The sequence below is a fragment of the Siniperca chuatsi genome, linkage group LG12, assembly GCF_020085105.1.
Source record: "Siniperca chuatsi isolate FFG_IHB_CAS linkage group LG12, ASM2008510v1, whole genome shotgun sequence".
NCBI classification, from domain to species: domain Eukaryota; kingdom Metazoa; phylum Chordata; class Actinopteri; order Centrarchiformes; family Sinipercidae; genus Siniperca; species Siniperca chuatsi.
Window position 1 is genome coordinate 11531314 of NC_058053.1, and position 15385 is coordinate 11546698.

Here is a 15385-nt window from a genome sequence, read left to right on the forward strand (position 1 = left end):
ATGCAACTGTCTAAATAAACAAAGTGGAAGGAGAAAATGATGGGTTGAAAATAATTTTCTGTTGCGCCCTGCCCTGTGTCTAAAATGTTTTATTACATTGACTTCATGAATTTGTTAGAGGTTATTTAATGTGTCTAGTTTTAGCGAGAGAAAAAAAATAGTCTTTTCTCTTTTATATACCCTATTCCTGTTTTGTCTCACTTCTCTCAATGAGAGAGGTTTGCAGAAAAAGCAAAGTGAAAAGATCACCTAGCAGCGCTTCATGTTCTGCTGAGAGCCACATCAGTGGGACATCAATGCACAAAGCAAATTACAGCGTGGAGCCACTTAGAGAAGAAGGCCATGAGCTCACAAGCAAAGGTTAAGAGTGCTTAAGTTGTGGTGATTACGCTCTGAGTCACAACACTGAGAAACCCACTTATGCTAAATTGTAAAAGTTCATCGCCCACTCTTTAGGTGAAACCAGAAGTGGTGATATGTCTTTGAAGATGCTGAAAAAGAGAAGCAAGAGTCACTGAAAGAAAGAAAGAAAGAAAGAAAGAAAGAAAGAAAGAAAGAAAGAAAGAAAGAAAGAATTGGTGAGAGAGACGAGTTTGCTGATGTGAAGGATGAGAGCTGTCCTCCTACACAGCTCATTTGAAAGCTAGAGCAATGCTAGTTGTGACCTTGGGGTCACAGAGGCAGGTTGGCTGCCTCTGTCAGAAGTCCCGTTCTCTTGACAGCTCGGAGAGATGACAAGCTGAACTGACACACATCTCTGACTACGTTGTGTTTGGTCAATGGTTTGTCCCCATCACCTGCTCTCAAATTGCCATAAATAACCAAAAGAGAAACAAACAAAAACAAACAAAGTTATGAAGTTATTGATTTTCTATAGGTAACTTTACGTTATTGCACTTAGCATTTTCATTATTCCAGGGTATTCAGATTTGTATCAGTTATACAAAAATGCTAGAGCAAATGCACTCGGGGTCAGATTTGCATGGCTACTTGAAAGGCAGAAGGAAACATTTTCTTTGCATTTCCTACATTTTGAGCTCATAATCTGAAATAAATGTGTGATTTATGAAGATAGCAGCTAATTACACAGTTAAGTTTAAAAACATTTTCATCTCTTCTGCTACCCTTTGTACACTTGGCTGATAGGAAATCTCTTAGACCAAGCAAAATCAAGGTGTATGTGTTGGTTTCTTACCACTTACAAGATGATATAGATTTGTTAGTTTGTTTTGTCTTCTTGTTGTTTGATTGTTACATCTGCTTAGATTTTTCTTTCTGTCCTTATCTCTTTTATTTCTTTCTGTTTTTCCTCTTTTAAGTCCTTTAAGTTGTGTTTGGGGTAAAAGGATCAATCCATTGTTGACCAATGGATCGCAACTTGTTGGAAAGACAAACAAAGCCAAACCAAGTCGATGTGATTTGTGGGCTGACCTTTAAAGAGGCCTACAAATTAGCTATAGCTGACTTCTGTGGTCAGTTGCTATTTCCACCCCAGGAAGGTACTAAGCACATTAATTAAACTTGGTCATTTTGATACAGAAGTACAAACCAAGCGCTTTTCAGAGCAGAGTGGTTTGCTCAGTGGTTTGATCATGCAGAAGAATATGGTGGCGCCACAAAAGCATGAGCAATATAACTGAGCAGGAAGGAAAACACAATACAGGCATGAATCAGTCACTACCACTACATTTATCCTGGTACTTAATTTTGTGCATTTATTGCCCCATACATTACATTCTTTCATCTAAAGAATACTACCATCAAGTATATTAATATTTCCTTGCCATCAGTTGTATAGAAGGTAAAATATGTAACAGAAATAATTTATTTCAATGTCTATTCCAGAGATGCTTATTATTACCAAAACACAATGAATGTAATCCTGCTACATCAGACATAAACTCAGTCCTAATAAATGTGTATTTTTAAGGGGAAAGGGAGATACTGTTTCATAAAGCTTCTGCTTTTGTAAACCCCCTTCATAACTCAAAAATGTCACCAACGATATTTCAACAGTAATATTTTCTCATTGGGAGGGAGTGTCACATCGGAGATACAAGGTTTCTTTCTGATGGCATTGTCAAATGTCTGGGCTGGAAAGATGACAGTATACATGCAGCTCAGAAGTGGTGGTGACATAGGGGAGCTGAAGGATTAACGATGCGCACCACATGTTCTGGATCTTTTCTTCATGGTGCGTGAAGGGAGAGCTGGTACTGTGGGACTCAAGGCTAGGGTCTCCCAGAGGGAGAAGCAGCAGAGAGCAAGAGGAGATTGAAAGACTCATCTGATATTCATCTTTTGCTGCAATGTCTGTCCTTGGTGTGGGCAGTCTCAGGGGGGAGGTGGGGGAGGTAGAGTTGAGAAAATACACACAGAGATACACACACACAAGCATCACATACAGTATATGCACGCTATATATGGCATAAAAGTGGAAGAGAAGGGATAAAGGTAAAGGAGTAAATTTATTTATTTTTTAGTTTATTTGCATGCATGTGCAGAGATGCATGCTGTAAAAGTAATATCACTCACCTGTGATCTCCCGAACAGTGCGGAATACACTGAGTTTTTCTGGGTCCAAAGCTTCAATGTTGTGATAGACATCCCTGTGAATGACAATGGGAGATCAGAACGACACAAACAAAAACAGACAGATCATAGCGTCTACATTTTATATTGCATAAATACAGTAAGCAATGTGTGTCTTAATCACAACAATGAAAAATGAGCTGCACTCGCCCATAGATCATGACAATTTAGAATATCAGATGAAATCAGCAAAGCATGTGATCTTTGTGTAGTATGTTTTTTTCCTTGCTGAAGTTGCTAAAATACTTGTGAATGATTACTTGCAGCATACATACTGTATATCCATCCATACATAATGTACTCATGTTTGCTTTGTCTTCTACAGTCACTCTCTACTCTCTTACACACCACATTCTCCCCAGAGCACATCTTTGTGTAATTTATGAGCATATACATTTACCAGCACTCTTCTTGCTCTCAAGGCACTTTCAGCTTACTCACTTCCCACTTGCCATCACTGACACTGGTAACATTATTTATATTCATTCAAACAATTAACAGCATGCTTTCGGGCCTTTAGGTGATTTTATATACTGAATTCCAAGATGGACTATATTAAATAACTGAAAATTTAAATAATTCAAATTCAATTTAAATTTTTCTGATTGATTAACATATTTAATATTGTCAATCCAGGACTTTCACACCAGATTTTACACCATCTCTTATCATTCTGAGAATTAAATGTTCTCAACTCTCACCCTTTGATCCCAGTGATGAGGAAAACCAGGTTGCCGTTGATTTTGGTGCAATTGACAAACTTGTCGATGTTGCTGGAGTCCACTGTCTGAGCTGTCTGTAGGCTGGCTGTACCAATGCCATCACACGCTGGAACACAGTGAGTTAGCAAAATGCATTAGTTTTATTAAATGTCTTTAGAACACCAACATGTTGAAACGATGGAGATTTAAAAGCATGTAATGTGCAGTATTTTAAAATATCAGTGTATAATTTTTCAATGAACAATACTGTTTTTGTATGAATACTCTAAAACAGATGTGACCATATATGATTATGCAGCTGCTAGTCTAGCATTTCTCAAAAATAAAACTACATTTCCTATTAATCTTGTTCTACAGGTAATTATTTGCTGTAACAACTTCATGTTTACCTTTCGGGCAGATGTCAGTACAAGGAATGCACATCTTAATGCGGTTCTCCTCCACCTCCATCTTGTTACTGGGACACGCTCTCACACAGGAGCTATGGTCAACCACAAAGTTATCTGAAAAACAATTCATCGTAAATGTCAAGTACAGAAAGCTGCTGTTTGTCACACAGGAACATACAGTACAACAAGTAGCACTTGGTGTAGGCAATCACATAAAAAAGTGTTGAAAGTCACTTTCTTTTACTTTCTCTGACTGATGCTATCCTGACTGCACCGGAATAAAACCTTCATGTTTGGAGTTTTTAGCATGCCAACCTAAATATTAATAATAATTAAACTGATGCTTAATTATATGTTCAGTGTTAAATATTCATTAATCAATGCAAAAAAGATTAAAGTAATTTTTTAGACAAACTCACAAATTGTGTCTACTCCTGAAGAACTAACCACTGACCTAATATACAAATTACAATGACACACTATGCAGTAGGCCATATATGAACAACTACCACAAAACAAACAAACAATATAAAGATCCAGTACATTTAGAGTTACCTGTTAAACAAGCCTGAAATTTGCACACAACCACGACTTACACTGCAGGAGTAAGGGACTTAGTTTTATCACACTAAACATTTAAATGGTTACACTATACTGCATCTTATGTCTGACTAAAAGTAACACTGCCTCCAAGCACAAGTCACATTTCCCTCCCTGCTGGCTGGCCTTTTTACTGATGTTGGGAACAGCATAGGGAGTCCACAATTAGCTGTGTGCATGGTTAGTGGTTAGTTGGGTAGTGGTCACAGAACAGAGGAGTAACACCAAGACACCAAGGCTGTTTCAAGGTAGACAGCTTGTCAAGATGAATGTAAAAATCTATGTCAAATATATTTATATAGCACATTTCAAACCACTGTTGACCAAAGTGCTGAACAGGATAAAATACCAAATAAGCAAACGTTAATAACAAATACATAAAAATAAAAGAAGACAATAAACATAATAAAAGAATAGCAGCACAATAGAAATGGAAAACAAGGTGCCACACGCAACTAGAATTGAATGCCAATGAGAAGAGGTGGGTCTTTAGCAGTGACTTAAAAGTTTCTAGAGTCTGGGCAGCTCTTATATGAAGAGGTAAGCTGTTCCATAGATTATGGGAAGACCGCAAAGGCTTGGTCACCTCAATTTTTGTGCCTGGATCTTGGAAGATCCAAGAGCATCTGGTTGGTCAACCCCAGTGCTCTAACTGGAGCATGACTATGTAACAGTTCTGCCAGATAAAGTGGCGCCAGCCAATTTAAAACCTTAAAAGCAAGCATATAAAATCTTAAAATAAATCCTGAAGCGGACAGAAACCCAGTGGAGGGAGGCCAAAACTGGTGTTATGTGATTGCGCTTTCTGTTACCGTTAAAAGTCTAGCAGCTGCATTTTGTACTGACTGTAGATGACGAAGAGATGATTGTTCTAAACCTACGCACAAAGAATTACAGTAATCCAACAGAGGAGTAATAAAAGCATGGATAACTCTCTCGAAATCTTTGGGAGAGGGATAGGACTTTACCTTGGCTAAAAGGCTTAACTGAAAGAAGCTAGTTTTGACAATTGAACTAATTTGCCTATCGAGTTTAAAGGAGCTGTCAAAAATAACTCCAAGATTCTTAACAAAAGATCGACTGTAAGATGCTAGAGGGCCAAGAGTACCATGAGGGTCATTCAGTAGGTTAGGTCGTCCAAACATAACAATCTCTGTCTTATTTTCATTAAGAGTGAGAAAGTTTAAATCCATCCAAGTCCAAGACAATTGATGTCGTTTAAGCAGTCCAATAAAGGCTGCATTGAATCTTTACTTTTAGTTTTCATTGGAAAATATATTTGTACATCATCAGCAAAACAATGAAAAGGAATATAATGTTTCTTGTATCCCAATGGCAGGATATACAATGAAAACAGGATGGGGCCCAAAATGGAGCCCCACAGGTCACAGTGAAAGAATATTCGCCTAGGTGAACTGAAAAAGTGAGATGTGTGCTAGAGAATGAATGAACATTTGCTTTATTTAGATATTTGTTTGCTGCTTGTTTGGCCGGTGATTTCCACCACTGGAGTTTACCCAACATCCTTTACCTAACATGATACCTCTTGTTCATGGCTTCATGGCTGAATACATGCTGACATTAGATAAATATTACAGACAAACTCTTTCAGACTGACTATGCAAGGTTTTACTTTCAGTAGACCTCCTGTCTTGTCAAGGTATCTTATAGCAATAGAGTGACATCCCAGATGGTTCCAATTTACTAAATCAGTGTCACACAGTGTTAGCACCATAACAGGGAACTGAAAATAAATACAAAATACAGACTAGTCCATGGCCCATATTGACAAGTCTATTAGGCCATTCCACACCACTGCCACATTTGAACCAGGGCTAAGATTCAAGCTGCCTCTTCAGTGATAAGGGCCATGCCTTGTGCCATAGTTCAATGAGGCTTGAGAGGGCAGGTGAAACAAGCAAACTCCAGTCATCCTTGACACCAAAATAGCACTGGAATTCTTGTTGTTGCTTATACTTGCCACACTGATTTTATCACCAACCTGTGCTTGCCCAAATGACATGTTATGCAAAAGACATGTGGACAGCCCAAAGCCCCACCACCTTGCGGTCATCATGAACACAGAGCTGTGAGTGTTGTACAACTATTCCCTTCCTTTGTGTCCATTTGAATATACAGACAGGTGACAAATTACAGACAAAAAACACACCACCAGATCTCAACCCAAATCACTATGGAAGATTTTAGATGAACGCGTTAGATAGGGCCCCCAACCCCTTTTGGAAGAAACTAAACTAAAGGAGGCCTTGCCCTATTTATTTATCCCCAATTCATAACAGCAAAAAATCCCTATTCTTTCCTTTTCTCTCCTGAAATTCTAAATACTCACACATGGTACATAATTTTCACACTTCCTTCTAACATAATGCATTCCCTTGCTCCTTACCCTAACCTTAACCATCACAACTCTACCCCCAACCTTAAAACCAAATATTAAGCCTTAAACAGCCCTTTGTAGAAGTGAAGACCAGCAAGAATGTCCTCCCTTTGAAAAACGTCCTAATTCCCAAGGTCTAAAACTCTAATTGGTCCTCACAAAGATAGACGTATAGACGTAAGAGCACACTCACACGCGTACAAGTTATCTTCGGAAGACAAGGTATATTTCACTTAAGATAAATGGTTAGGGAATTCATGTAATCAGTGTAAGATCATCACAAGTATAGTAGTAAAGCGGATGTGTGTGTGTGTGTGTGTGTGTGTGTGTGTGTGTGTGTGCGTGTCCTTATGTGTGTGTGTCCCAGATGGTAAGACTTACGTGGACACTTCTTTACACAGAATGCTCCATAGGTGTACTTTGCCCTGGGATTGTGTTCCAGCTGGAAGGTGGTGGGGTTGTAGACAAATGGCTGGGGGCACTGGGTCACACATGCCCCACTGTCATTGAAGTTGGTGCAGGCCTGCAAATACACGCACACACACACACACACACACACACACACACACACACACACACACACACACAGAGCATTTAGTATTTAGATTCTTTACTTAAAGGGTAATTTCACCCAAATAAAAAACAACAACAACATATTTTCTCACGTATCCCTAGTGGTACTGTAACATGCACACAGAAGAGGGGATTTATTGAATTTTGGTTGTGTGCCTTTAAAAAAACTACACAACACTAGCACTTGAGCTTAAATATCATGAGAGGATCCAAACATTTATTTCACTACCCCAGATTTGAATTGAGATTTCCCTCCAGAGTGCACAGAGGTGCAATTACTGAATGGTGCAGACAGAGATGTGGGAAAACGTGGACAAAGAGTGGTGGGTAAGACAAAAACTGTGTATTGACATGGGTGAACCAAAGATGAACCACAATGCTTCTGGATACACACACAATAAAACATGCCAAACAATTTGCGATGGCATCACCCCAATCTGTCTATTAACTGTACATGGTTTATTCTCCGCTATAATGTTTCTTCATGGCTTTCACTACCAATGGATGGATCTCCAGGGCTACAGAGAGCTACTTAACTGTGTAAAACCTGAAAATAGAGTCTTGCCTGTGTATGTATGAGCTTAAACTGCACTGCTAGTTCTTATGGTCAATTTACTTTAAGTTAATCATATATCACAATATATGCTGCACTCTTCTTGATGGACATTTTACGGTACAGTACATTTGGGAAAGTGCAGATTAGAATCTTTTGTGATAAAGATGTAGAATGACTGACATATTTTTTTTTTTTTCTTACCTACCATATGGAGAAATTTGAGCGCTGCAATTTTTGCAGTAAGAATTATGGCCAATGAGCCATGAAGTTAAATTTTTTTTCAAAATAAACAACAAAAATGCAATCTTCTGGTTTTCTTTTTTTACCCTCTGCTGTCCCGAAAACACGCCAACCAGTGATCCCAAAACCAAGGTATGTACTGAACCATAGATTTTGTGCATAATTTTGCTCTCTCACTTGCAGTGTAGTTCAAAATGATTTCCTGCTTTATTCATTCTTGATTCTTATAAAAAGATGAAGCCAGTCAGTGAGAAAAATAGACAGTGACAGGGAGAGACAGGCAGGGGTAAAGTGTTAAAACTAGTAATAACATTTATTGTACAGTGGATGTTTAGTCCACAATTTTAAGATAAATCCACTTAATCAAGTGTGTTTTATAAAAAAATAATATCTATGTTAATGTTCTGGAAATGTCTTAAGACAATTAATACATTTGATAAGAGACAAGTAAGAATTTTTTGTCTCATTTGGAGTAGTTCAAAATTACTTCCTGATTTATCCATTCTTGAGTAATAAAAGATGAAGTGTGAAGAATCAAGAAGAGCAAAAAGTAATGAGCAAGAACTTGCCTGTCCAAAGTCAGGCAGAGGAGCTCCATAAGTGATGGGCTCTGAATTAACAGCGTAGAAACAAGTTTAACATGCAGAGGGATGAAAATAAAATTGATAAGGCACACGGCAAAGAGCCAGGATGGAGTGAGGCCTGGTGAAGTCTGTATTTAACAATGACACTCATGTCAGGAAGAAATGGGAATTAAATGTCATTTAATGATATTTGAAATACAAGTAGCATTTTAATGCAAAATTGAGTCTGGAGGGAAGAAACCTTTTTGCAAAAGTACCATGAATCAAAAGAAGTTAAAAGTCACAAGTAAAATGTGTCAGGTTTGTGAAAAACAAGAAATGTAAATTACAGTACGATCAGGAAATGCTTCTGGCTTTTGTGCAATATCACCATGTGAACAACTGGATTAAACCTGTATATTTTTCAAAGAATGTAAAGTAAATTTGTCTGTGTGTGTGTGTGTGTGTGTGTGTGTGTGTGTGTGTGTGTTCACTTACAAAGCAATCTGTATCCTTTGGTCCATAGCAACCACCTGCACACTCACGATGGCAGCAGTCACTAACATAGGGACCAAAGCAACGGTCGTCACACTGCTCAGCACACACTGTCTTAGTTACTGTGGAGGGACAGGTGTAGAAAAGAGAGCGAGAAAGAGATATGATACATATATCATATAACAAGTAAACTATCGCACACCCCAAGATCAAAATGTTACCGTAAGCAAATTCACGTGTCTAATGGCAACAATTGGTGAACAATATTTAGAGCAAGAGTAAAAAAAAAACAGTACACTGCAAATGTTTTACTGTAAAATGTGAAGAAAAGTGGGCAATGATACAGAATGAAGAATGGCATAAAAAGATAGCTAATTTGTTCTTATAGGATCTTATAGGATGGTTTGAAGATGGCACTGGGGACGGCTGCTATGTCTCGAGCTCCTCCTCAACTTTGTGGATCTTGAACATAGACCCCAGGCTGTGCGGATAGGCAGCACCACATCCTCCACCCTGACTCTCAACACACCCCTTGAGGCTGCATACTCTGCCCTCTCCTGTACTCCCTGTTCACGCATGACAGCGTGGCCACACACAGCTCCAACACATACATTTATTATATTACTGCACAACCTCAGTCTACCTCAGTATTATATTTCATATTATATTTTATTATATTGTCTTAGATTCTCTTTTTCTCATTTACTTGTGCAATTTGCCATTCGCACAACGTCATTGCCAACGACGGCTTCACTGTAATTGCTGTGCATTTGACATATAAGGACGTTTTCTTACTCTATAGTGAATGTGATTCAATTTGTCACCTTCTGCTCAGGCAATATATAGAATGAGTGTCAGGTGAAGCTAGCTATACTGGATTTTATATATATATATATATATATATATATACACTGCTGAAGTCTGATTGAATAACATCTGCGCTGCAATTGCCAGGTAAAATGTATGCATTTGTGTGTTTACGTGTGCGTATGGATCTGTGTGTGGAGTTCAACTGAAGCCAAAGCATCGCTACCACCTACTAGATATCTTCAATCATGTTTTTCTCTCCCTGCGTGCTCCTCTGAGGATCTCTAGCTGGATTTGACAGAGACATAGTGATTCCTATCTGACTCAGTGTACTGCCATCCCTACATGGTGAACGTCTGTCCACCCTTTCCTCGCATGCCTGTTGTAGTCATGTGGGCTGCTGTATGCCTGTGTGCTTCGCTTATTGACAGCCATATGTAAATGTGCACAGGACCCATTTCACAGAGAAAGACAGCTGGTAAAAGACACAGCTAAAGCGTCAGCAGTTGGATTTATATGATAGAGCAGGAAAACCTTAACCAATTACAAGCTATTGGGTATGGATAAAGCAATGAAATGAACACAGGAAAAAACATTCAAGAAATGCTTTTGCTGCTATTTATTTTAAAGATTGTTACATCATTTTACCCCCAAGGATCAGTAATTTGTTGCACATCTTGTAAGTTTATACTTCTATCACACCCCCCAAATCCTATCCTTCCTGAAAAATCTGGCCAATTTGCCTTTTCCTGAGAAAACCAACATGCACTGATGTCCAGTTTTCTTGCTCCCTTGAGTGTATAAAATCAAGTAGTGGGAATAGTTCCTACCAAAAAACTTTCTAGCAATTCTAATAAAAGCTGATTTGTGAAGAAAACAACCAATGGTGAAGTGAAATTAAATAAAATGTAGTTACTGGATCATTCAGCTTCCTTATTATAAAAAAGTAAAAGTACATTAGTCACAGATATCATTACTGAGATTAAAATAGTAAGTTGTCACAGTACTCATGTTAAAAGTAACAATGTTAATGTACAACATTACAAACCCAAAAGTGGTGTGTGAATGTGGACGCATTTGTGTGCTGTGTTTCCCTTTGGGCATTGCGGTGACAAAATACTATCACAGTGAAGGATACAAACCACAGACAACCTGCCAAACACAAATGCAAACACACACGCACACTTCACCCTACGCATAACGTACCATCAGTAGCATTCCATTAATGGTGCCTGGGCTAAAATGAAAGGGCCTACTTTACTCAGAAGACACTTTGTCAAACAAATGACTTTGCCAAGAGAGACGCAATGCTGTTGATCAATTTGGCTTTAAAATTCCACTTTAAGAAAAAAACAAAAAAACAGGCGGGTGACGACAAAATACAAAAGGAATCCATCTCATAAAATATGCCTGGAAGCTTCCATTTGAACAGGCTGTGGACAGCGGCATCAGTCACGGGAACCACTGCCTCTCAGTTCCCATTTACATGAGCTAAAATGTGCTTTTTCACATCTGGTTTCCAAAAGAACTTCATAAATAAAGATGTGATTTTTTTTTTTTGCAGTGGAAAAACTTTCTAAACCTAGTGAAATGTATCTTAGAAATTTCACAGAGATGTAGGGGGCATAAAGTTACAACTTGATTTAATATTAATTAAATTTCCAAATGTGAAAGGTGATATTGTATGAAAAAATTATCAAATAGTGTATAAAAACTTCTTGAAACATTCTAGCAGCATAATCCTTATATTAAGTATGTTCCAAACAGTGTGTTTAGCCAAAATATTGCTAAGAATTATTTTATTTTATAATAATTTTTGGAAAAAATATATATTTGGAACATAATGAATAAACTGATGGACAGTGGAGAAGTGGATTAAGCTGCAGGAGGGGTTTGAGGAGTATGATAGACTGACTTAGATGTTTTGATACTGGATTTTGTCATCACTGGGATCAAAGAAATCTACTGCAACCTAAACATTTCAGGCTGATCAGCCACTGTTCTCTGTCAAGGACAGGTTTTAAAAGCCTCCTTTCAAGTGTTCTGTGCTAAGTATTTGATACTAACAAGATTTTGGGTTAATGAAGGTGTTCATCATGATGCTTGTTTCTGAAACAAGTTAAATAAAAAGACACAAGAGTATAAATGAAAGATGATACGCTTTGTCTGAGGAGTAGAAATTGTACTGATTAGCTGTGGAATAAAATGAAGAAAATGTCAATAGAGCAGATTTCTCATCTTCCATCTGGTCCCCTCTTCACACTGTCCAGCTAATATAAGACATGCAGATTCACTATGTGATATTTTGATCTCACTGTGTGTAGAATCAGAATCAGAATCAGAAATACTTTATTGATCCCCGTAGGGAAACTCTTTGTTACAGTAGCTTGTCTTTACGTCAATGCACACAGGAGAAAGTACTAGAAAACGATATGATACACTATAAACACTATAAAACAGGTCAGAAATAAATTAAGTATCATGTCGGTATAAGTATAAGATAAACTAAGTGTCGAGTACCAAGTGGGTTTACTGGTTGATGATGAAAGTACAGTATAAAATACAATGTAACTAATTATGTAATAAATAATATTAATAAGCGGAGGTGCACGTACTGTCAAAGAGTAATTGAGGTATATAGTATCAGTAACAATAAATAAGAAAAAACTAACAAGGGAAAACTAATATTGCACGGAAGTAGTACACAGAATATTGCACAATTATTATTAATTATGGCGGAGATGTAATGCTCAATGACCAGTTTAGTGACCTAGGGTCAAACAGACTAACCCTTAGAGGGAGGAGTTAAAGAGTTTGATGGCCACAGGCAGGAATGACTTCCTGTGGCGCTCTGTGGTGCTTTTTGGTGGGATGAGTCTTCCGCTGAAGGTGCTCCTTTGTTTGACCAGCACGTCATGGAGTGGGTGGGAGACACTGTCCAAGATGGCATGTAGTTTGGCCAGCATCCTCCTCTCTGACACCACTGCCAGAGAGTCCAGCTCCACCCCCACAATAGCTTTGCTGTGTTCTTGATGATCCTTTGCTCCTCAGAGCTTTCTTTCAATGCCAGGCAGTAAACAAAGGTAGACACAAAGAAAGAAAAATTCTCAAGTATATTCCCAAGAATTACTGATCTACTTTGTTATATAATATCCTAAGGTAATCACTGTGCTGACTGTGGCCTTCTCACCCTCCACATAAGTAAAAATTTAGTTTTATCAGTTTTCAGCTACATTCTTTTCTAACTAATACCACATTTAGAAACAAAGTTATTGTATTATCTGTGATGACATTGATTAAAATACAAATAAACTCCATTAATGTATGCATTACTGCTCAAAATATTTAGTAATTATCTGTTTCAGTTTCCTTCAATACAGTATGTGACGACTGTATTTTCTATTTTTTTAAGCGACTATAATCAATATTTTTATAATAACAATGCATCAAATGACAATGTGACAACAATGTCACAATGTGAAAGAGGTTGCACGTAGTGATGAGAATTATCACCTGAATCTGCAGCTCCCCTAGGCTTTATGGTGAGTTTCAAGTCACTATTTACTGTCGCTGTGCAGTGTTTCGGATCTACTAGTGACTTGTGTCAACTGGTGATTGTCGGCTGAATGCGTCTGTGGTTGCTTGTAGTTACGACAGCTGTTGAAAACAGGAAGCGGATGTGTAGCTGTCCTTGTGAAAGCCTCTGTCTATTTTTCATTAAAATGTCAAAACATACCTGTCTGTTTTGTCGTTGGAGTCTTGTTTGAGTAAATATGTGTCACATAAAACAAACATTCAGTTGCATTTTGAACGTAAAATAAATATTAAAAAAAAAATCCTACAGGATTCCAAACCACACCATTGTGGGAAAATAATTGCAAGTAAGGATCCTGATCCAGTGCACCAACATTGCCTCAACATTGGACTTTAGGCTTTTCATATTCAACTCATACTCAGCCATCTCTCTTAAAGAAAGGAAGCAGCCATGATCATAACTACGAGTAACCACTGACACATTCGGCCAACAGTCACCATTTAACATACTGTAGTCACTAACACCGGCCTACAGCTTTCCTGTTTTGGTTCACTCTTATCGCTCTCAAAGTGTCGTTTTCGGCTGTAGCAGAAGATAATCTTACAACCCACTGTACACTACCTGAGCAGCACAAAACAGCAGACAGACACAGTTGCACTAGACACTAGCTGGCACAGTGGAGCATTTAGCAGCTAAAGAGCCAGATATTTCTCTCGGGGCATTGGTAATGACCCACAACAGAGCTAAAAGAGTGAATATTGGACTTATATTCACCAGGTGGCCAGAAACACGACTAAATGAATGACAATGTTGCTCTGTAACAGCTGGGTGCGTAAATAAGCCACTGTTTGCTGAAAAATTCACCATATCAACTTAAAAGGTGATGCTATGTCAATGTTGTGTTCACAACTTGTTTCTGCTGCCCCAAAGTGGCCAAAAAAAAATCATTATTGCAGGTTTGAGACTGTCTCTACGTTGATACAATCAATTTATTGTTTTGTCTGATTAAATGTAATTTAGGCACAATTCCTCTGATTGTTTTTAGGCTAGATGAAAGGGATAGTTTGGAAATTGGATATTTTGAGATGTGGTATAAGTTACATATTAGGAATGGTATTGATGCTTAGATATTAGCTTAGGCTGCTAGTTGTCCGAAATCTCCAAGCCAGCTGATGGCTTCCCAGACAAAATGAAATAAATATGGCCGTGCTGAAATAAACTTCAACAACAGCTCTCAAAAACAAGCTAAGTATTTGCTGCTCAGCAGGCCCAGCAGTGACCTGTTTGAGAGAAATTATCAACAGAGAGCAGCATTGGCTCATAGCCTAGAAGCTAATTTGACTGTGTGCAATACAAACAAGCATCAGTGCATCCTTTTAGACACTCTAGACTCAGCTCTGAGAAGAAAGTCACATTAACTGTTGTGGGAAGAATATTTGTGTTGAACTGGTTTAAAAAATGTATCATAGAATGGCCTGGTTTGCTGTTGGTAATGTTTGTCTGGCTCGCCATTCGCTGGCTAGGGATCTCCACCCATCGCCATACTTCAGGTTTCATAGTTTGGTGATGCCTGTGGATAGAAATACTAACAATAAGGTTGTTCGTACCTCCAAACAGACCTTTTTCTGAGTGAATATTTTGACTTGCAATAGTGTGAACAATCAGCCCTGGCTCTGGCAATAGCAAATAGCTATTAACATTATTAATGTTATTAGGTCCACCTGTGTAAAGGACTGCTGTGACAAAGGTCTGCCACATTTTCACATTGTGGAAGGTTTTCAAGTTCATGTGAAAAAAATGTAGGATTTTCAAGCCAAGAATATCTATGTTTTGTTCTAAATAGCACAATTTTATTGTAAATTATTCATCATCTGCAGGAGAAAGCATTGATCCTGGTCCGTGCAAACCCCTTTAG

The 15385-nt window shown here is 38.1% G+C and overlaps 1 protein-coding gene across 2 annotated transcripts in view; it reads right to left on the bottom strand.

Annotated features, from left to right (window-relative positions):
- LOC122885592 (receptor tyrosine-protein kinase erbB-4-like) overlaps window positions 1–15385 on the bottom strand; it is a 329729-nt gene that overhangs the window by 103621 nt on the left and 210723 nt on the right. For both annotated transcript variants that reach the window (XM_044216868.1, XM_044216867.1), the window contains exons 6-10: window positions 9132–9250; window positions 7083–7224; window positions 3704–3817; window positions 3294–3420; window positions 2536–2609 (exon numbers count right to left, since the gene is read on the bottom strand). In XM_044216868.1, coding sequence (XP_044072803.1) covers window positions 2536–2609; window positions 3294–3420; window positions 3704–3817; window positions 7083–7224; window positions 9132–9250 — 576 coding nt within the window. The remainder of the gene's footprint in view (window positions 1–2535; window positions 2610–3293; window positions 3421–3703; window positions 3818–7082; window positions 7225–9131; window positions 9251–15385) is intronic.